We start from the raw sequence: 23399 nt of genomic DNA on the forward strand, positions 1-23399 counted from the left end.
TTTCTTATCTCTCATTGCTATTCTTTGGAACTTTGCATTCAAATGGGTGTATATTTCCTTTTCTCCTTTGCCTTTTGCTTCTTTTCTCAGCTATTTGTAAGGCTTCCTCAAACAACCATTTTGCCTTTTTGCATTTCTTCTTCTTGGGGATAGTTTTAATCACAGCCTCCTGTACAATGTCATGAACCTCCACCCACAGTTCTTCAGGCACTCTGTGTGTCAGATCTAATCCCTTGAATCTATTTGTCACGTCCATCATATAATCATTAGGGATTTGATTTAGGTCATTTCTGAATGGTCTAGTAGTTTTCCCTACTTTTTTCAATTTAAGTCTGAATTTGGCAATAAGGAGTTCATGATCTGAGCCACAGTCAGCTCCCAGTCTTGTTTTTGCTGACTGTATAGAGCTTTTCCATCTCCGGCTGCAAAGAATATAATCAATCTGATTTTGGTATTGACCATCTGGTGATGTCCACATGTAGAATTGTCTCTTGTGTTGTTGGAAGAGGGTGTTTGCTTTGAACAGGGCATTCTCTTGGCAAAACCCTGTTAGCCTTTTCTCTGCTTCATTTTGTACTCCAAGGCCAAACTTGCCTGTTATTTCAGGTATCTCTCGATACCAAGTCAGTTTAGCATCCTGTAACTGAAACTGCAATCCTACTTCTTCATTCTCCACCAGTCTGTGAAATGTTAGAGTTTTCACTTGTGTCTAAGTGTTGACACATGATTTGTTGATTTGAATTGAATTGTGTTAATACATCTCATCGTGCATACTAGCCAATAAGCTCTCTTATTCATCTCCTGGCAGAGCACCTTATCCATGGTGGGTATTCAACAGGTATTTATTTAATATGAACAATCTTACAGAGCACGCTACTAGAACAAATGATTTTGAACACTCTCCTTCAAGCCTCTGTTAATAAAAGGAATCCCGGTTGGTTCCCTCATGACCTGGGTAGACACTGCCACACCCAGACCTTTCGTATGACAGCACAGATCATACCTGTGGGATCTTCCTTAAGGCTTCGTCTTCCCTGTTGACTGTGAGGTTCATCAGGGAGGGACTACTCACTGTTGTATTTCTATGACCCAACACAGGGCCTGGCACACAGTAGGTCTGGATACATATTCCACTCAGCGGCCTGTTTCAATGAATACATCTGACCATGTCAGTCCCTTCCCCAAAGCCCTCCAATGGTCACCCGAAGCAAAACCCAAAGTTCACAACACACGTCCCAGTCATGCCACACACATCTGGCCCCTGCCCACTTCTCCAGATGGACTTCATTGTCATTCTTGGCATAATCTCTGTCTAAGGTGGACTTCCAGCTTTTTTATGTTGACCAAGCTCTTTCCTGACTCAGGCCCTTTGCATGTGCTGTTCCTTACAATTCTCTCCCCGTCTCTCACCGCCAGACTGCTGTTTTTCAAGTTCCGACTTGAGGTGTTTGCTCAAGGAAGGCATCTGTGACCTCCTGCACAAATAAGGTCATGTCTCCTGACACATGCTCTCACTGCACCTTGTATCTTTTCTTCATAGTACTATTTAGGACTGCCATTTAAACAATTAAATTTTCATAGTTTGTTTACAGTCTGTAACCTCAACCAGTGTCTCAGCTTTGACTATGTGAGATTTTCAGCACCAACACAGCCCTCGACTCAGAGATGTTCCACACACACCTGTTTTGAATAGTAAATAATTTTCTGCTGGAAACCTGCCTAGGAGTAGGCTGAGTCCTGCTGTGATATCTCCCTCTCCTCGCAACCGTGCCTGCCCCCTGCCCTGAGGAGCAATCATACCATCTCTTCCTTGTCCTGGGCCTCCCCCACTTACTGCTCACCCTTAATGGCACATAGAGTCTTATACAGGTATAAACACACGAATTAAAGAATGTGAATCAAATAGTTTAAGTCAGTGATTTTCAAGCAGTATTAGGTGATCTACAAAATAGCTTGTCTCCCAGTTTCCTCCTGTATATCATAGGAAAGATATCAGACCTTCCCACATAGATTGTTGTGAGGGACAACTGGGAAATGTGTGTAATGAACATGGCTCGATGCCCAGTACATACCAATCAAAAATGGGTGGCTATTCTAACTGGTTACTGTCATTATCAAAAGTTCTTCTCCAACCATTTCTGTACTATGACGTCAATTTTACCTATGTAGAATAAATGGTGGACTGAAATGCATTTTCAGTGCACAGAACATCCCTTCATTTTGGTCTCATACATCAGAAATGATGGAAATAGAATTTCCATGGCAATTCACCTTTCAAAGGAATGTAGGCTTAGATTAGGAATTTTTAGTTGAATGTGTACTGGCCTCTGAAGTTGAAAAAACACTTGTGGGGTGTGGGTCTAACAGGATTCGCATTGATTTAGCTTCCTAAATGAAAGTGTGAACATGTGGACCACTGGCTGGGGAATGCCCGGCCCTCTGCTGCACAGCCTCACTGACCTTCTCCAGTCGGTAAACGAGCTGCTTGGTGGAGAGCTGGATGAACGGCGCCACAAACTCACAGATGATGTTCACGGTCATCACCAGGCTCTTCCCCTTTTGTGTCCCAATGATGGTGTGGCACACCAGCTTTTCTTTGACTACCTGCGGACAAGATATACCAGCATTTGTGGACCCTCCATAGTTCAGGAGACTTAATTCTCAACCATCAGCTGCTGCTACTGCTAAGTCACTTCAGTCGTGTCCGACTCTGTGCGACCCCACAGATGGCAGCCCACCAGGCTCCCCCGTCCCTGGGATTCTCCAGGCAAGAACACTGGAGTAGGTTGCCATTTCCTTCTCCAATGCATGAAAGTGAAAAGTGAAAGTGAAGTCGCTCAGTCGTGTCCGACTCTTAGCGACCCCATGGACTGCAGCCCACCAGGCTCCTCCCTCCATGGGATTTTCCAGGCAAGAGTACTGGAGTGGGGTGCCATTGCCTTCTCCAACCATCAGCAAACATTCTCAACTACTTGCCTGGGGACACTAGGGAAGAGCAGTTTTCTGAGCAGTGCATGTCAGGGAGGGGTCTCTCACAGTTAAAGTCTGATTGGTTAGATACGGCCAGGGTGGATCCTGTGTCTACTTCTGACTGTCCCTGAGGGCACAATCAATTTACATCCAGTTCATCCAGTATGTTTATGGAAGACCTATTACGCATTGAGGCTGTTAGGGACTGGATACACAAAACGGTGATGGACGAGGCAGATAAAGATCCTTCACGGGCCATCACTGTGCTGTACACCTGCAGCTAACACAACATTGTAAATCAACTATACTTCAGTTTAAAAAAAAATCTTCACAGGCTTAGAGTTCAACGGTAGTTACACAATTTCTTACCAAGCTAGCTGGAAACTGACTGGAAGAATTTTGCCTTACCTGTTTGAATATTTAAAAATCATATATGGTAACTAACACTTCTTTGGACCCAAGAAGCCTAGATTTTTATAAAGTAGAAAGGAATTTATGTCATGAATAGCCTTTATTGAAGACTAGCTAAGGTTTCAGATGTTAATGAATTCAAGACTCATCTCACTTATGTAGCAGAACTTGGAAGAACATTCAGCGAAGCTTTTAGTAAGGCTATAACTGAATTTAGAACCCCAGTAGCTCAGATTTAATGGCTTTAAAAATAGTCAACTCCTAAAAAAAAATAAAAAATAGTCAACTCCTGATAATGACATTGTACACATGTTCCTGCAATGGGCCGTCAGTATTGAGCTGGGGGGCTGCATTCTCTTCCTCTTTGCATCCTCAGTGCCTACTGTGGTTTCTGCCGTGTGTACATACTCAGTGAAAGTTGGCTGAACCCCTCAGTAGCAGAGAGAAAGAACACGTTATACACACCACCATGGGAAATCACTGTCTTTCAAAAATTAAGGATGTGTTTTACCTGAAAATATTCTGTGAAGAAACAATTTAAGTGAAACAAAGTGACCTTGTGACCCCAGAGGAGCTAAGCAGTGGACCAGATTTCCCACCTCATCTGCTAGGAGACAACTTATTACTGTTTCCTTTTCCATGAGGAGAAAGTTCAGCGTCACATCCTAACTTGGTAACATGAGCAGAAGCTCAGGTAACCACCATTTCTCATTCACAAAGTCCGTCTTTGTGAAGAGGCTTATAAATGATTTCAGATTTTTATGTTTTTGATGGTTTCTAACCTCCATGATGTAATAAGAATAAACAGACACATGGTTGGATCTGCCTAAATGTCTTTAGCAGAATGGTGATAATGTGAATAATAGCAGAACATCAGAGTTGAAGATAAATGCGGCTGTTTTATCCTTACATAAAAGGTGATGATTATAAATGTGAATCTTTCAACTCAGGCTGAGAGGAAAGGAAGTGAAGACATTCCAATACCTGGATAGGAGAGGCAGCCAAGAGTGACTATAAAAACATTTTTAAAAATAAATATTAAGTGAATACTGCTAAGTGTTAATAAGGGGTTAGCTTTGGCTGAATGCTGGTTGTCCTTCTACCAGAGACCTACTGGCTTTGTTGACTCTGGGGAGGAGAACCTGCTTTAAACGGTATTTTAAGATTGGGCTCACGGCAGCTGTAGAAACAAACGGAAGACTCCACAGTGCTGAGCCCTGCATGGAATGGGTGCTGCCACGGTTAACACAGTGCTGTATGCAATCCTTGAGAAACCATAGCCTTCCTTCCGATAAATGTCAAGAGGCTCACCTAAGAAACAGAGCAAAGATTTATTTAGGAGAATAACAGCTTCTAAACATGGCGTCCTCTTACCCTGGGAGTGGCAGAATAGCCTTCGAGTATCACATCGATCGTCTGGCCTGGGGACAGCTCCATCCTGATGGGGTGGAGCTGAAACACGGGGCCATGAGGCTCCCTGGGTGCCTGGCAGCACTGGACCTGGGGCTGGCTCTTAGCACGATCCTTCTTGGCCCGTTTCCTCTTGCTCAACTTTTCTTGGGGACAGAAATCTTCATTCATCCAGAATAACTGTTGGGCCCGACGTCCCTTGTTGGTCAACTTGAAGTGGTAGTAATAGGTGTCCAGGCTGGAAAAGAGAAGGGAGGGATTCACAGGACTTCCCTGTGGGTTGTTCTGTTCAGCACTACACCCTTGGGATTTATCCCTCTGGAAGTACTTAAAAAGTGAGCAAAGAAATAGACATCAGTATATATATTTATTTTTTGGTAATGTAGAAAGGCTAAGTTCAGTCGCTCAGTCATGTCCGACTCTGTGTGACCCCATGAATCGCAGCACGCCAGCCCTCCCTGTCCATCACCAACTCCCAAAGTTTACTCAAACTCATGTCCATCGAGTTGGTGATGCCAACCAGCCATCTCATCCTCTGTTGTCCCCTTCTCCTCCTGCCCCCAATCCCTCCCAGCATCAGAGTCTTTTCCAATGAGTCAACTCTTCTTATGAGGTGGCCAAAGTACTGGAGCTTCAGCTTTAGCATCATTCCTTCCAAAGAAAGGCTAACCAGTGATGCTATTAGGAGCTGCTACAGTAATAGGACAATGTAGCATCTACTCATAGGGTCGTTAGTAGTCCCTGAGTTGCCACCACCAGGGAAAGGGTTGTGGGAAAGTGGCTCCATCTGTCCTCAGTCTTTCTCATCAGGAGCAGACACCACAGAACACAAAGATACAGATCATGTGAAAACCACTTTCATTTGCAAGAAACCGTTCTGAGGAGTGAAAATAAAATACCTCCTGGAGGAGAAGCTTATTTCAAATTGTGTTGAGAAAACTTCTAGTGACCAGTAAAATGCCTTGTGATGGACTCAATTTGAAGGGAACTTCAAAGAGAAACAAAACATGCTCTAAGCCTTACAGTCAAGGAGATTGTAATAGATTAGAACACCAGCCAGACTGGTCATTTTTCTTAGACTCGTGTGCTTTAAAGATGCTACTGTTTCATCCACTTATTCATTCATCTGTCCACAAATAAAGTACCTCTTTATTGTCGTTTTTTTTTTTTTTTTGCGAGCTACAGAGATTTATAAGATCTTGGAGGTAGTTTATGTGTGTTTTTGAGTATTTTTTTAAAAACTGATTATAAGCTTATTTTAAAATATTCTTCTCAGGGAAAAATTCATCTCAGGACTTTTTAAATTTATTTTTAATTTTGAGGGACTTTGAGTTTTCATCTCATCTGTCCCTTCTTTGGAAAGATGTCATATCTAATAAGCAAGCTGAACCTTGATAAAAAATGAGTGCCAGTTGTCAGGTACAACCATTTTTACCTAAATATATGTCCAACAGGGCTTCCTCATTGGAGTCTTTACTTTGTAGTTAGACTTCATGGCTAAAAGTACACTTTTGCGGGAAATAACAAGTGATAAATACTATAAACTAGGTAAGGTCTCTGTCACTTATTCACAGTATATCTTTTAACCATCACAGCAACCCCGTAATAATAAGTATATTGACTCCCATTTTATTGACAAAGAAACAGAAGCTCTCAAAACTGAAAGTTGTTGTTCAAAAATATGCCATCAGAAAAGGTGGCATCTGGGTATTTCTTTAGATTTCATGCCCCAAAAGTTGGCAAATGTTTCCAGTAAGGGACCAAATAATAAATATTTTAGAACTTTTGGGCCTTGTGGTCCATTACAACCACTGTACTCTTCATTGCAGTGTCTAAGAAGCCGTAGAAGATGCATGTATATGAATAGCCATGGCTGTGCTCCAATAACACTGTTTTAAAATTTATTTTTAATCTGAGGATAATTGCTTTACAACGTCATGTTGGTTTCTGCTATATAACAACACGCATCAGCCATAGTATACATATGTCCCCTCCCTCCTGAGCCTCCCTCTCAGCCCCCACCCGATCCCATCCCACTAGGTGGTCACAGAGCACCAGGGTGAGCTTCCTGCCTTGTACAGCGTCTTCCCACCAGCCAGCTGTCTTACATATGGTATTGAATGTGTTTCAATACTACTCTTCCACTTAGTCCCACCCTCTCCTTCTCCCACTATGTCCACAAGTCTGTTCTCTATATCTGCTTCTCTATTTCTGCCCTGAAAATACGTCCAATGACACTTTATTTATAGAAACAGGCAATGCGCTGTAGTTTTCCCACCTTTGCTTTTGATGACTCTTCTGCAGATTGCTGGCATCAAGATTTTATGTCAAAAAGAAGGACAGTAGAGTTTAGGCAGAGCAGAAATTGGCACTTAAAAGCTACAGGTTGCTTCTGTTTTCATTGAAAACTATCAGCTAACCCTCCAATTCTAGGCAAGTGTCAGAATATCTTTTGGGGCTCAGTTCATTTCAGTCACTCAGTCATGTCCAACTCCTTGCAACCCCATGGACTACAGCATGCCAGGCTTCCCTGTCCTTCACCAACTCCCGGAGCTTGCTCAAACTCATGTCCATCGAGTTGGTAACACCATTCAACCATCTCATTCTCTGTCATCCCCTTCTTCCACCTGCAATCTTTCCCAGCATCAGGGTCTTTTCCAATGAGTCAGTTCTTCGCATCAGGTGGCCAAAGTACTGGGTTTCAGCTTCAGCATCAGTTCTTCCAATGAATATTCAGGACTGATTTCCTTTAGGATGGAATGGTTAGATCTCCTTGCAGTCCAAGGGACTCTCAGGAGTCTTCTCCAACACCACAGTTCAAAAGCATCAATTCTTCAGCGCTCAGCTTTCTTTATAGTCCAACTCTCACATCTATACATAACTACTGTAAAAACCATAGCTTTGACTAGACAGATCTTTGTCAGCCAAGTAATGTCTCTGCTTTTTAATATGCTGTCTAGGTTGGTCATAGTTTTTCTTCCAAGAAGCAAGCGTTTTTCTACTTCATGGCTGCAATTACCATCAGCAGTGATTTTGGAGCCCAAGAAACTAAAGTCTGTCACTGTATTCATTGTTTCCCCACCTATTTGCCGTGAAATGATGGGACCGGATGCCATGATCTTAGGTTTTTGAATGTTGAGTTTTAAGCCAGCTTTTTCGCTCTCCTCTTTCACTTTCATCAAGAGACTCTTTAGTTCCTCTTTGTTTTCTGCCATAAGGGTGGTGTCGTCTGTGTATCTGAGGTTATTGATATTTCTTGCAGTAATATTGATTCCAGCTTGTGCTTCATCCGGTCTGGCATTTCTCGTGATGTACTCTGCATATAAGTTAAATCAGTAGGGTGACAATATACAGTTTTGATGTACTCCATTCCCAGTTTGGAGCCAGTCTGTTGTTCCATGTCTGGTTCTAACTGTTGTTTCTTGACCTGCGTACAGATTTCTCAGGTATTTGACACTATTTGTAGATTAAGGAGAACATGTAGTTAAGTCTGGTTTGCAGTATAATGTTTTCTATAATTATAGCTGAATGCACTTAATAAAGAAATCTGGAAACAGAGGCACGGTACACCCTGGCTTACGGTTAACAGACAGGAGGAGATGGCTCCTACTATTATTTTGTCAGGTACAGCTGCTCTTAACACACTGTGTCCACCTTGGTTTCGGGGCATCAGACCAAAAGGCAAGAGCATCCCTTTGACATCTGTTCACAGTGTTGAAACAAACAGGCACCAATTTAGCTGGCTCCTGAGAGTCAACAGGTGACAACGTGTGACTCTTGTGAGGAACCATGAACAAATTCCCACACACACCCTCCATGGTTAATATTCAAATCCCACACATTTTAAGAGTTACATTTACATCATTCTGCTCAGAGGTGTCTATACTGTATCACCTGTTATTTAAATATCTAGGCTCTCTAGCTTTTCCTGAGTGATCAGGTGAAGCCAACCACAATCATTTCGATTGTTGGTGCTATGGTAAGGAGGCAAGCAGAGGACATGATACAGGAAAAAATCACTGGCTTTGCTATACCTGAAAAGATACATTTGCAATATATTTTTACCTTCCTAGTTATATTCTATTTATGTTATCACTAGGTTGCATCTTTATTTTCTACATTCATGGAGAGAAGTTAGCAATGTATTGAAATCAAAGAAGAGAAATCATGGTTGAGATTCTAAATCTGTCACAGAGAATCCACTCTAAGTTTTAGAGAAGAACACCCTTCCTATGAACCATCTCTTCTCTAGTGCAGAGGGACACAGCTTGCAGTAACCAAACTAAGACTAGAAAATGTCTCCTTGTGGCTGATGAACCACCTGGAGGAAGGAAAGTGAAGATGAGGAGGCTAGTTCTATTTACTTAAAAATAATTTTCCGAAGTAGTAGTGCTCAGCTTATGCAATATATATGATATGTATAAAAATTGGTCCATGATATTTCCTTACCTAAAGTGTGCTCCCAAATTGAGTTCTGGTGCAAAGGGCTTATCTGAAACAATGGTGGAGCCAACTCCTGAAGCCTGGACAGGAATTCGGTAGGTGTTGCTATTCTCAATGTCCAAAACGACTGTGTCTTTGAACGTCAGTATGTCGTTCAGGTTGGCGGTCAGTGTCAGTTTGACATCACTTTCCGGGGGAACCACGCCTTCCTTGGGCTCGATGGTCCAAAGGGACTTTTTGTGTGCCTGTAAAACAAGACTACAAGTTAACTGTGAAGATATTCTTGGCTTTTCATTCTGCACATGTCAAAGCCCTCTATACTTCAGATGCCTGGCGCTGCAGAATTCAACATCAGAGACAAACATTATTTTTTTGAATCAAAGCAGCTGGGTGTTTGTTGGCTTTTCTTTTTTTTCAAAAAGCAATATGATTCTGAAGAGCAAACCTACAATTCTACTTTTCAATGCTCTGTGAAGATTCTTTACATCTTTTTCATAAGATGACAGCTCAGCTCTCTAACAAACTTATACTAATTATCTTCTCTAATCTCCAAATTCTGAGACACCAACACAAGGTACAAAATCCTCCTGGAATTTAGAATTTTTAAAAGAAATGTTTTTCAAGTGCAAAGTTGCTGTGATGTTATAGTAGGGGTGAACAGCTTTCATTAATAAAAACAATGTAAAATCATCTTGGTTTCTATTATTTCAAAATAATCAATAGAATTTCAAACTTACTTAAAAACATATTATGGGACTAAAGAATAGAGTTGGAAGTGACTCCCACCAATGTATTCCCTTTCACTGCTTAGATCTTCATAGCTCAGTCTCTTTCCTCCCCAAGGTCTTTGACTGAACGACACTTCGCAATGAAGCTTATGCTTACCGTCACATTTTAAGTTGAAAACCTTCCCCCTCCAGTACTCCTTATACTTTTACCCTGCTCCATTTTTTACCATCTTCTAACATAGTGCATGGCTGACTTATCATTATCCTGCTCTCCTTGCACTACAATATACACTCTCTGTAGAAGGGATTTCTGTCTCTTTTGTTATAGTCGTCCTTGTATCTATAATTATGCGTGGTACATAGTAGATGCTTAATAAATATTTGTTAGATGAACTCATATATCTGCCTTTCAGTCAAATCCTGTGATGTTAGAGAACTCATTTATCAACTAAGGTAACGTACCCCTGTTTTTTAACAATTCATAATATCTGGCATGTCTTCCTTACACCAAGCAGAGATCTGTTTGTTTTTGACCTTCCATATACTGGTATTTGGTCCACTCCCTTGGAGCTAAATAGGACAAATTGAATCTCCCTCTTTTAACAGCCCTTCAAATTACATCTCCAACTTAAGAATAAAACCTCTTATGGCTCCAAAGTAAGTTGAAAATTTGTCTAACGTGTCAAATAATAATAATTTTAAGCTATAAGCATCTTATTTAAAAATATACTCTGTGTCTTTAGTGTTCACCTTTCTAAGCTGCTTTTAAGACTTTTCTCCTTGTATTTGATTAATTATCGTGCAGTTTCACTACAGTGTGTCCAGTTATGAGTTTATTTGTATATCCTGCTTGGAATTTGCTACCCATCCAGAATCTGTGGTTTGGTATCTTTATTTCTGAAAAATTCTCAGCAATTATGTGTTTAAATACAGTTTCTGACTCATTCTTTCTTCTTTCTTTATATTACTCCATTATATGTGGGTATGACTTTCCTAGTGTGTCCTCACAGGCTTCATCTGCATTTTCCATCCTTTCTCTCCCTGTGCTTCTTTTTGGATGATTTCCTCTGAGCTGTCTTCCAGTTCAATAATTCCTTCTTCAGCTGCATATAATTCACTGTTAAACATATCTAGCATATTTTAATTTCAGTGTTTTTTGAATTCAGTTTTATTATTTACTTTTCTTTTTATACATTTTTCAGCCTTTTGAGATCTTTTAAAATTCTGATTATGACATTCAACTTATTAGCTACTTTTCCTCATCCTTCCCAGTCATCTGCAAATTTGATAAGCAAACTGTTTTATATGTACTTAAAAGCAAATACTTTTTAAGTGCATATAGCAAATACATGCTCAGTGGTTCTGAGGTCCAGATATTGTTCAGTTCAGTCGCTCAGTCATGTCTGACTCTTTGCAACACAAAAGTGTCCAAAGCACAGTTTCTGCCCCCAGGAAGCTGATAATAATGACATTCAGAGAGACAACCATGCAAAACAAAAATGCAAGTCAGAAGGAGGCTACGGTGAAAGTGTCTCAGGGAAATATAAAGAACAAGCTGCATTTTTGGAGCAGAAGATATTGAAATTCTTTGTACGATAAATTTCCGGACACATTTTCTTTTCTGTTTACATATGAAATTGAGCTTAATTATCAGAGACTGTTATCCTTAACTATATTATGCCATTGCTTAATAAAATTCAATTTGTTCTACTCTCATTTTACATGTAAACAGTATCTCAAAATTAATACAAAGCACCATATCCCTATTTTGATTGTTATATTATTTAAATTAATTCTAACAGTACTGTTTTGTTTTGAGAAAAAAGTTACTCAGAAATATTTATATGCATAAATATTCATAGAAAATATTTAACAATGACTAACAATGCATTGGGAAAAGGCTGAAAACAGAAAAGATGTAGAGATCATTTCAAAACTTCCAGGATAATAATGGAGTGGCAAAATCAAGCTTTCCACTCCATTGAAGAAGAGTCTGATTATCCCTTCATGAATCTTCCTTGGCTCCCTGTACTCTTCTGAGTAAGGAAGCTCAGAATAAGCTCTCTTTTAAAAAAGCAGACAGAAGAAAACAACAATTTCAAAACAAATGTAAACTATACTCTATGGGCTGGATTTGAGAGAGCATTCCAGTCCAAAGTTATCCTTCCTCTATTTAATGTCTATGGTGTATTTCTCTTAGCAAAAGGAAAAAGAGAAGTGTAAAAACACATGTAGCTCCATGAGGGCTGAGGTTCAATGTAAAGTTACAGATCAGAAATCTCCTGGGTTTGGAATCGAGTTGTACTGATTGATGTTCATTGTAAATAAGAAGAATGTATTTTGCAATTTGCAGGCAAGAGTTAGAAATTTCAGTAGGCAGAATCTTGTAGGATGACAGTGCCTTGGAATGTCACCATAATCCACGTCTAGCCCCAGTGTAAACTCAGAGACTGGATTTGGTCAGTGGGCCCTGAATGGTCACCCTCTTGGGAACAGGGTCACAGGTACTTAAATAAGGAGAATCTAATATTTAAACCCAAATGCCAACTTCCCAATTAACAGCTGAGGAAAATCCTATTTCACAGATCAGAATGCTAATTAAATTTTTTCTTGGCTTGAAAGTCTGCATGGGAACTAATAAATTGCATTTAAAAATTCAAATAAATTAAATGAAGCAAAGAAGAACAGTTCTCAACATTATAAATTGTTTATAAAGATGATATAGATGAATGTTGAGAAAATTTTAATTTTAGTATTAATGGAAATTATAGATTTAACTCTAAGTCACGAGTCCTATTATTATTTGTAACCTTTTAATATGGGACATCTCTAAAGACATAGATAGAAAAGAAAACAAACATTAAATATCACACTAGATAAACTAGGGCTGAGATAAGATATTTGTATGCTAATTATCTCTGTGTTGATGTTTGTATGACAAACTATTTCTCCAAAATTTTTAAACTTTCCTCCTCATAGTAAATTAGCCCCAGTGAAATACTTTTAATATTAAGAAAACAGTAAGCAAACTCTGTCTTTCCATAAAATTGACTTGTACTTTTGCATAATTTTATCCTAAAATATTAGTAACAAAAAATAATAATTCTCATAAATTGAATTTTGGGGATTATAGATCAATTATTACTGGCAAGATAAACTACATGATTGAATATCACTATATTTTGCTCATGTTTAGGCTCAAAGAAATAACTTCTTTGCATCTTCTTAATTTATCCATTTTTCAAAAAACAGTGTCTGATAGCCCAGTCACAGCAATGTAGGCTTATTCTAGCATGAACTTCAAAACTCTTACATGTATAACTGATTCACTATGCTGTACAGCAGAAGCTATACAAGATTATAAATCAATTACACTCCAATAAAATTTTTTAAAAAATAGATAACCAAAAAGGATCTACTGCATAGTGCAGGGACCTATACTCAATGTTACGCAATAACCTATAAAGGAAAAAAATCTAAAATAGAATACACAGACACAAACATACACATTTCAATAAAATATTAAAAAAAAAACAAACCAAAAAACTCATAGCTTCAACCTATTTCCCAGTTCCAAAACCACAGTCATATTTGTAGGTATTTGTTAACAGCAGTACTCCATTCTCAGCATCAGTATCTGTCTTAGTCAGCTGGGGCTGCTATAACAAAGTACATAGACTGGCTGGGTGGCTTATAAACCACTGAAATTTATTTCTCACAATTCCAAAGACTAAATCCAAGATCAGGGTGCCAGCGTGGTTGAGTTCTCCTGAGAGCTCTCTTCCAGACTGAAGACTGTTGGCTTTTTCCTTGTGTCCTCACACAGTGGAGAGAGAGCAGAAGAAGTAGCTCTCTTTTGACCCTTATTAGGGGACTAATCCAGAGAAGGCAATGGCACCCCACTCCAGTACTCTTGCCTAGAATATCCCATGGATGGAGGAGCCGGGTAGGCTGCAGTCCATGGGGTCGCTAAGAGTCGGACATGACTGAGTGAATTCCCTTTCACTTTTCACTTTCATGCAATGGAGAAGGAAATGGCAACCCACTCCAGTGTTCTTGCCTGGAGAATCCCAGGGACGGGGGAGCCTGGTGGGCTGCTGTCTATGGGGTCGCACAGAGCTGGACACGACTGAAGCGATTTAGCAGCAGCAGCAGCAGCAGCAGCAGGGGACTAATCCCGTCCTGAGGACTCTTATGATCTCATCTAATCCTAATTACCTCCCAAAGGCCTCACCTCCTAACACCATCACATCAGAGGAGAGTTTCAAATACGAATTTTGGAGGAATAGGAACATCCAGTCTCTGACATTCTGCCCCAGAGCCCCCGAATCCATGCCGTTCTCATATGCACAATATATCCATTTCACCTAAATAGCCCCCAAAGCACTTGCTTGGTTAACTTGTTTGGTTTCAGAGGTGCACAGCTAGAGAGGAATTTTACCTTAGGATGAATGTATTCTGAGTCTTATTCATACCTGATTTAGTTGATAGTTAGATACTACTCTGGACCTTAGAGGTGATACTAGAACAAGTTAAGGCTGTTGGGATGGAATGAACTTATTTTTCATGTGAAAAGGACATCAGTTTGGAGGAGCCAAGATGGAATGTTATGAACTGAATGTTTTGTGTTTCCCCCTAACTTAATGTTGAGACCCTCTCCTCAGTATGATGGTATCAGGAGGTGGGGCTCATGAACCAGATTCCTGTCATCCTTGGAGGAGGGCGTGGCAATCCACTCCAGTATTCTTGCCTGGAGAATCCCCATGGACAGAGGAGCCTAGTGGGCTACAGTCCATGGGGTTGCAGAGTCAGACATGACTGAGCAATTAAGCACAGCACAGCACAAGAGTCGTGAAAGATTTACTTCGTCTCCTCCACTCTGAGGATACAGTGACAAGTTATGAGTCCCTGGGGTGGAAGAGGGCCCTTGGCAGAACTCAACCATGCTACAGAAATAAATTTTGGTAGTTTATAAGCCATCCAGCCTACTGGTGCTTTGTTATAGAAGCCTGAACTAAGACACAGTCCCAAAGTGCAAATACTAATACCTTCTAACATATTGGGCTTCCCTGGTGGCTCAGATGGTAAAGAATCTGCCTGCAGTGTGGGAGACCTGGGTTCAATCCCTGGGTTGGGAATATCCCCTGGAGAAGGGAAACCTACTCCAGTATTCTGGCCAGGAGATTTCCATGGACTGTATAGTCCATGGGGTTGCAAAGAGTTGGATATGACTGAGTGACTTTCACTTCTAACATATTAACCATAGGAAATAACACAAAAGTGAGTTCTAAAGAGCTATAAATGCAGATAGATACTTTTAAATGAGTCATTATAGCTTCATTTCATTGGAGTTTTTATTATTGTACATAGGAGTCTTTGACATATCATTTTCAGTCTGATGTACACAATCAACCAGCTTTTCACCTTACTTAGAACTACTTGTTTTACTTTCAATCTTTTGATTCTAGGCTTTTATTTTATTTTGTCAAAGACTTCTTTATCTCTTTAATGAGAAAATTAGTAAAATAATACAGCTGGTTCCAAAGAGAATACAGGGACTTGTTTATATAGCCAGTGAAAGGAAAAATTGCTGAAATACAATTGCTAATAAGTTAGATATTTAATTGCTTGATCTCCTATAGAACAATAAAAAGACAACATTTGATGTAATCTTTCACATTTCTAGAGGTCTTTTAGAATTTTAATGTCCAGATTGACTTTGAAAGACACGCAGTAATCTGTTTAGGTGATTATTTTAGATAAAGTAATGTCAACTGCTATAAGGGAAAGACCCTTGATACTCAATGGCTTAAAAAAAAACCCCATTTATTTTATTATTATTCCTGTTCACGTGCATTCCAGTTGCTGGCAGGAGTGAGGATGGGTTTCTGTTCCATTCAGGCATTCAAGGGCCCCAGCTAAATAGACAATGTCATGTTTAATTCACGGCTTCTTTGGCAGTCTGGACACTGACTGACATCTGCCCAGCCAATAAGAAACAAAGAGGATGGAGGGTCATAGGCCAAGATTTTATGTACCAAGCCTCGAAGTGGCACAGATCACTTCTCACTTCCACTGGCCAGAGCTCCATCATGCAGCCACACTTAACTCCAGAGGAGGCTGGGAAACGTCACCTGCTCTGGTTCAAGAGGAAAGGAGGACAGACATAATGAACTATAAGCCACTCTCTGCTACAGCGACCTCGTGGGTTCAGCCTCCTGTCATATTCTTAGGTCTTCCCCAACTGCCTTAGATCGTAGATTTTGGAAGGTGAAGAGTTCACTCCACCAGAACACAGAAGTAGAATTATCACATTTCAACTTCTCCGGGAATTTCAGGCCTGGAGTTCATATCTATCTGCTGCTAGGACAAATGCAGGAGCAGCTAGGAGATAAAATAAAAAATGTTCTAGGCAGGATCATCTCACTCTGATGGTCCTTCTCCCCAAATATGTGGCCTTTGAGCACTCTATTTAGTTTGAGGCTTAGCTTACAATTAAAACATAAATCAATGCCATTTTTGTTCTTCTTTTATCAAAAAAACAAATGCCTTTCAGAAGAGGGCATTGTGAATGTCAGCTTTCATGTTCTAACCATTTATTTTCCTCCCCTATCTAGTAACAGAGGCCAACCCTCTGTCCACAGTAAAGCGACGGTGTCACCAGCGTAAGTGCTGTTTCAAGTCAGGGGACATTAGTTTTAGATGGATGGGTACCATTTCCATTCTGATTCCTGCTGACACAGGTTGGCTGCTCTGGAAAGAAGACCTGACGTTGCTCTCCAGGGCTGAAGTGGTGAGTTTTCTTTTTGATGAAGCTTATTAATCAATGTTTGGCATAAAACCAGGCAGCAAAGTACATCCTAGAATTCAAGAACAAGTCACAATAATATGCCTGCTGCTAAGGTATTGGACTGTCCTTATCAAAAGTCAGTCTCTAAACCATGCTCATCTTGTGTCTCTTTGGTATTTGGCTCTTAGGGGTGTCCTTTGTTTTTAGGGAGGACTTGGTCTCTGTGACATTTTCTGTTATTAGATGGCAAATCTGACTAAAGAGGGAACCGATGAATGATAATCTTGGCTATGGAGGACACTCTGTAACCCTTTTAAAGGTTCCGATGTTTACAAAGGAGGGCTCTAAAGGAAGAGAGACAATTGTGGTTTGAATCCCAGGTCTGCCACTTGCCAGCTCTCACACATTGGGCACGTCACGTCTCTTCACTGTGTCCAGCCTCAGTTATCCCACCTGTAGCTCATGATACTGATGACAACTTCTGCAAAGAGTTGATGATTAAATGAGGTGATGCACATACAACTCAGAACATTGTCTCGCACATAGTAAATCCCTGTAAGTAACAGCTACTGTCATCATTTTACCAAGCGCTGAAATGCTCCACATGACATATAATTATGGGCTCGGTAGTATTTCCCATGACACGTATTACCAAACTCATAAAACAAGGATAGATGCTAAGAAGCATTTAACACACAATACTCTTGTCGGAAGAGAAGCATCTCAAAGGAGTTCACAGGAGGTGGACATCTAAGATGGCCCCCAAGATCTCCATCTGCTGGTATCCAGTTATCTTCTCCTAGTTATTCAATCAAACACCAATCTAGGTGCTACTCTGAAAGGTCCTGAGTCAGTTGATGTTAAGGAAGAGAGATTACCCTATTGGGCCTGACTTAATCAGGAGAGCCTTTAGAAGGGACTGGGTCTTCCTAATGAGGAGATTCTAAGCAGGAGAGGGTCTGTAGGGGCCTCAACAGCTGACAGTGGTCCCTGACTGATAGCCAGCAAGAAAATGGGGCCTCAGTCATTCAACTGCAAGAAAAGAAACTCTGCCAAATCTGAGGGGGCCCAGAATGGATCTTTCCCTTGTCAAACCTCCAGAAGAGAATGCAGATCAGCCAGCAACTCCATCTCAGCCTTCTGAGATCCTAGGAGGAGGATCCAGCCAAGTCATGCCTGGATTTCTGACCCATGGAAACTGAGGTAATACATCTGTGTTGTATTAAGCCACTAAGTCTGTAGTAATTATTTACTTAGCAATAGAAAACTAATACAGAGTTTCAAATATTTGTTCCTAAGATGATTTAAAAAAAAAGGCTTTCCTAAGGCTTCTACCAAAATTTCAGCAATAGTTGCCTCTGTTTCTTCCATGAATTGGGGCTAAAATGCTTCAGTCATTACAGTAGCTCATGAACAACACATACAGGTGGTTGGTATCATATGTGCATATGATTGTGCAGAACATAAAAAGGTGTGATCTTTTACCTTTCAGAATTCCAGGCCCACTGGTGAGGAGTGTTAATCCCTGCTCCCAGAGGTTACACATATCTAAGGCTAACATTTGCTTTTTATTTGACAACAGGGCATTAGCACACTTCTTAGCTAACACTCAGGTCCCAAGGTAAAGCAGCCAGTGCTTTTATAAGTTACCCTATCGTGTATTTAATATTTTCCACAAAAGACAGAAGTGTTTGCACATGTCGTTTATCAATAAATGAACGCGCATACACTCAGGCAGACCTTCTATCCTGCAGAGCTAATGACTAGGAAGCTTGAAGTAAACAGCACTGTGCACTTGTCTCCAGAATGACTCGCTTGCCAGTTGAAACCTGCAGGAATTTCCTTCCACGGGATGACAGGACACAAATAACAACAGGAACCAAAGTGCAGAGTGAGGGATTTCTTTGGATTTATACCATTATCTCAGCAGATGATCAATTCTTTGTGGAACAAAACAATAAGCAGTCACCGAGGCCTTTCTCTTTTTTTGTCCTCTAAATGGTATCTCTAGCCATATGGTTCTCTGCCCTGAAGTGAGTCACTTTGCTGCTTAAAATAATTAACTGAACGTTAGGAAATGAAATACCAAAGAAATGATGACAGAGTTTTATAAAAGAGGCACAGAGGGTCATGATTAGAAAAGAGGGCTTTAGAGTCACATGGAGACCGATAGGTCAACTGCAGACTCTGCCAGTTTGTAGCCAGGTGACTCTGTACTAATTTTCAATAAAATGGGTTTATTAGAAGGTTATCATTCAAAATTTCATGTCCAGTTCTCCTTCCTGTTTGTGCCCCCACCCTACCCGCCCCCCCCAATCTAACTTCTTGACAGGACTCTCTTTCACAGACCTGATCCTGTGCCTCTCCTACTGGAGATTCTAGATGGCTCGCCAACGTCTGGACTAGTAGTGCTGATTTTTCCCAACTTTGGGAAAACTAGGCTTCCCTGGTGGCTCAGATGGTAAAGCGTCTGCCTACAATGCGGGAGACCCAGGTTCAATCCCTGGATTGGGAAGCTCTCCTGGAGAAGGCAATGACAACCCACTCCAGTACTCTTGCCTGGAAAATCCCATGGACGGAGGAGCCAGGTAGGCTACAGTCCATGGGGTCGCAAAGAGTCAGACACGACTGCATGACTTCACTTTCACTTTGGGAAAACTATGGAACCTCTTTGAAGAAACATGTGTGCATGCACACACACACCTCCCACATACAAACATACTCTAAATACATATCCCAAACTTTACATATAATTTCCAGGGCTCAAGGACCTCCAAACATGGTAGATATTCGTCATCTTTCATGTTTGAAACAAAGGCACTGTGTGCTAAGTCGCTTCAGTCATGTTCGATTCTTTGCAACCCTATGGACTGCAGCCCACCAGGTTCCTCTGTCCATGGGATTCTCCAGGCAAGAACACTGGAGTGGGTTGCCATTCCCTCCTCCAGGGGACCTTCCTGACCCAGGGATTGAACTTGGATCTCCTGTATTTGCAGGCCATCTCAGCCACCAGGGAAGTCCAATTTGTTTGAAACAAAGGCAGCCTGCAATCAAGACTGGTATATCAGATAGGAGCCTCTGGTATGGAGGATGTGTTTCAAATTCTTTGTTAAGGAGCACTTTTGTAGGCTTACTTCCCAGGCGCTGTCAGTTTTCAACAGGCATCCTTGGCCTCAGCCACACTGGATCTCCCCAAAGGTGCTGTACACCATCACTGCATTTAACTGTGCTGCTCTTTGGAAATGTACACCCCATATCCCTGTCCTCCTCCTCATCCCTCAACTCCTCTCGAATGTGCCCATCTATAAACATTTTTAATTTTGTGGGAGAATTAGCTACTTCTTATAGGCTTCCCTGATAGCTCAGTTGGTAAAAAATCTGCCTGCAATGCAGGAGACCCTGGTTCAGGAAGATCTGCTGGAGAAGGGAAAGGCTACCCACTTCAGTATTCTGGCCTGGATAATACAGTCCATGGGGTCGCAAAGAGTTGAACACGACTGAGTGACTTTCACTTTACTCACTCACTAGCCACATCTTACGCTGTGCTTATATATAACATTGCACACTGTAATACTGTGTTGTTTTTGTAGTCATTTCTTTTTTTGAGATTGCAAATTCTTTGAAGAAAGAGATCATTCTTATAATCTTATGAACTAACAGATCATTTTTATGTCTCTCCCTTCAGTGAGCACAATTAGTCCCAGGCATGGGGAAGATACTTAGAAATAGTTGTTAATCAATAAGTACATGAAAAATGTTCAGTATCACCAGTAAGCCAAAGAAACACAAACTTAACTAGCAATATGTTTTTTTTCCTCTCATCTGCCAGATTTAGCAAACAAAATGCCAGCAAAGGTCTGGGACAGGGTAACCTTCTTTAACACTGAGGCGGGTAAGATGGGTAGGATATAAACTGGTACAAATTTTCTAGGAGATAATTTCAAAAGACTTACCAAGACTTAGTTACATTCATGTCATTTGATCCAGCAATTGCATTTCTAGGAATTTAGTCTAAGGAAACAGGTAAAGATGGGAACAGCAATTAGGATGTGAACATTGTTTACAGTGGTGAAAAGCTGGAAACCACCTATCGGTAGGCGATTAGCTAAGTCAACTGTGGTGAAGCCAAGTGATGCAATAAAGTCAGTCACCGTAAATGATCTGTGTAGGAATATTCCTTAATAATTCATGTCAAAAACTGACTATACCACACTGTTGGATGAAAATAGCTGGTAATGAAATAGTGTTGATGGCGGGGGATAGGAATACACAGACAGACACACATAGTACAGATTTGGAAGATGTACACCAAAAGCTCAATGGTGGTTATTGCTAGGGTGGCATATGAGTGACTTTGTTTCTTTTATTAATTTCTGTTTGTTCTATAAGGATGCTAATTTGTGTAACAGGGAAGACACACTTTTGTTTCTTGAATAAATTACTCATCCTAAAAGGATATGATCACCCTTCTCTTTCAGTTCAGTTCAGTTCAGTCGCTCAGTCGTGTCCGACTCTTTGCGACCCCATGAATCACAGCACACCAGGCCTCCCTGTCCACCACCAACTCCCGGAGTTCACTCAGACTCATGTCCATTGAGTCGGTGATGCCATCCAGCCATTTAATCCTCTGTCGTCCCCTTCTCCTGCCCCCAATCCCTCCCAGCATCAGAGTCTTTTCCAATGAGTCAGCTCTTCACATGAGGTGGCCAAAGTACTGGAGTTTCAGCTTTAGGGCCCATTTAATTTTAACTCTGCTTATTCTTCTTAGTTTCATTCCCAGTTTCTCTCTTTCTGAGAAGCTTTTTCTTGAAAAAATAAATAATGCATATCCCAGTGTTGAATTCAAATGGATTCTAACGAGTCTTTCTCTCTTATGCACAGGACCACTAGTTACCATTCCCAGAGGCAGCCATTGTTTCCAGTTTTCTGCCTGTCTTTTCAGAGAAACTTTATAAACAAAACTAAAAAATACACATATTTATATTTTTTCTTACATACTTTTTCTCGCATAAATGGTACCATACTTCTACATACTGTCTTGCAACATGATTTAAATTTTTTAATCTTATTTTTATGAGATATATGCATTACAAAATTTACAGAGTTAAATGGTTCTAGAAAAGGCATTTTTGTGAAAAACAGAAGTCTCTTGCACCTAATCTCCCACCCTTATCAATCCCACTGTTGCTCATTAATGAGGGCAACCATTGTCTATTTTCAGCATTTTCTTTTGCTGTTCACCTTCTCATCTATAATCTACTGTTACTTCTTGCCTTGGCAGTTTGACCCTTACTTATTTGCTTCTGTGGAAGGCAATGACAGCTTTTTTCCCTTTCCTCCTCTCTCTGAGTTTGTCTGTTTTACCAACTCTTCTATATTTTCATTTCGGGTAGTTCCTTCTGAACTTTCACTTCTACGGTTCTCTATTCATCTGTATGTAATGTTCAGTTAAACTCATCTACTGAGTTCCAGTGGTCATGTATAGATGTGAGAGTTGGACTGTGAAGAAAGCTGAGTGCCGAAGAATTGATGCTTTTGAACTGTGGTGTTGAAGAAGACTCTTGAGAGTCCCTTGGACTGCAAGGAGATCCAACCAGTCCATTCTAAAGGAGATCAGCCCTGGGTATCCTTTGGAAGGAATGATGCTAAAGCTGAAACTCCAGTACTTTGGTCACCTCATGTGAAGAGTTGACTCACTGGAAAAGACTCTGATGCTGGGAGGGATTGGGGGCAAGAGGAGAAGGGGACGACAGAGGATGAGATGGCTGGACGGCATCACCGACTCGATGGATGTGAGTTTGAGTGAACTCTGGGAGTTGGTGAGGGACAGGGAGGCCTGGCGTGCTGCGATTCATGGGGTCGCAAAGAGTCGGACACAACTGCGCCACTGAACTGAACTGAGTTCCTAATTTCAATTGCATTTTTCAGGTTTTCAATCCCCATTTGTTCTCTTTTACACTTTCTAGATCTCTACCAAAATTCTAAATTGTGCCTTTTATTTCCTTGAGTATATTAACCACGTTGTAGTTTTATGTTAATTTGTATCCTATGCTTGGTAATTTTAAAATTAACTGTTTGACATTGTATATGAAAACTGTAGAGATATTTTGAGGCTTAGAATCATGTTGTCGTCTTCTGGTAAGAACATATATTTGCTTCTAGGAAAGATGTGGAGGCAACTAGGAGTCCTGGAACTCCTTCATCCAGGCAGAGATCATGAGGTCTGCATTAGGTCACTTTTGTTTCCAGAATATAGATTTTCCTAGTTGGAACCAAAATTCTGAGAGTTTTACCAAGTTCATTCTTCTCCAGTTTTTCTCTCTCTAGCCTGTCTTGATTCCAGTGTCTATCTTCTTAGATCAACAAGTTTTCTGAAAGCTCCTTTTAGTTTTCAACCTCTTCTGGTACTATATAGAAAAAGCAGTCATAAATGCTGGGTTTAAATTTCTTAACTTCCTTTTTCTTCCGGGTTGTTGTCACTGGCATTGCTCCATCATTCCCTTAAACTTGTGATTTTTCATATTGTGCCCAGATTTTCTCCCTGTTCTTAGAGGGAAGGAGTTTATAATGACAGATTGATTGAAAGGGTTTGGTCACTGAGATGCTGAGAGTTCCTATTGGTCAAGCAACTGTCCTACTTCTTAATT

At 40.6% G+C, this 23399-nt stretch overlaps 1 protein-coding gene across 1 annotated transcript in view; it reads right to left on the bottom strand.

Annotated features, from left to right (window-relative positions):
• Positions 1-23399, bottom strand: part of HYDIN (HYDIN axonemal central pair apparatus protein) — a 344459-nt gene that overhangs the window by 149632 nt on the left and 171428 nt on the right. The window contains 3 exon segments of the mRNA XM_040253754.1: positions 2461-2604; positions 4756-5029; positions 9241-9479. Coding sequence (XP_040109688.1) covers positions 2461-2604; positions 4756-5029; positions 9241-9479 — 657 coding nt within the window.

This window comes from Oryx dammah, unplaced genomic scaffold (assembly GCF_014754425.2).
Source record: "Oryx dammah isolate SB20612 unplaced genomic scaffold, SCBI_Odam_1.1 HiC_scaffold_13, whole genome shotgun sequence".
Taxonomy (NCBI): Eukaryota; Metazoa; Chordata; class Mammalia; order Artiodactyla; family Bovidae; genus Oryx; species Oryx dammah.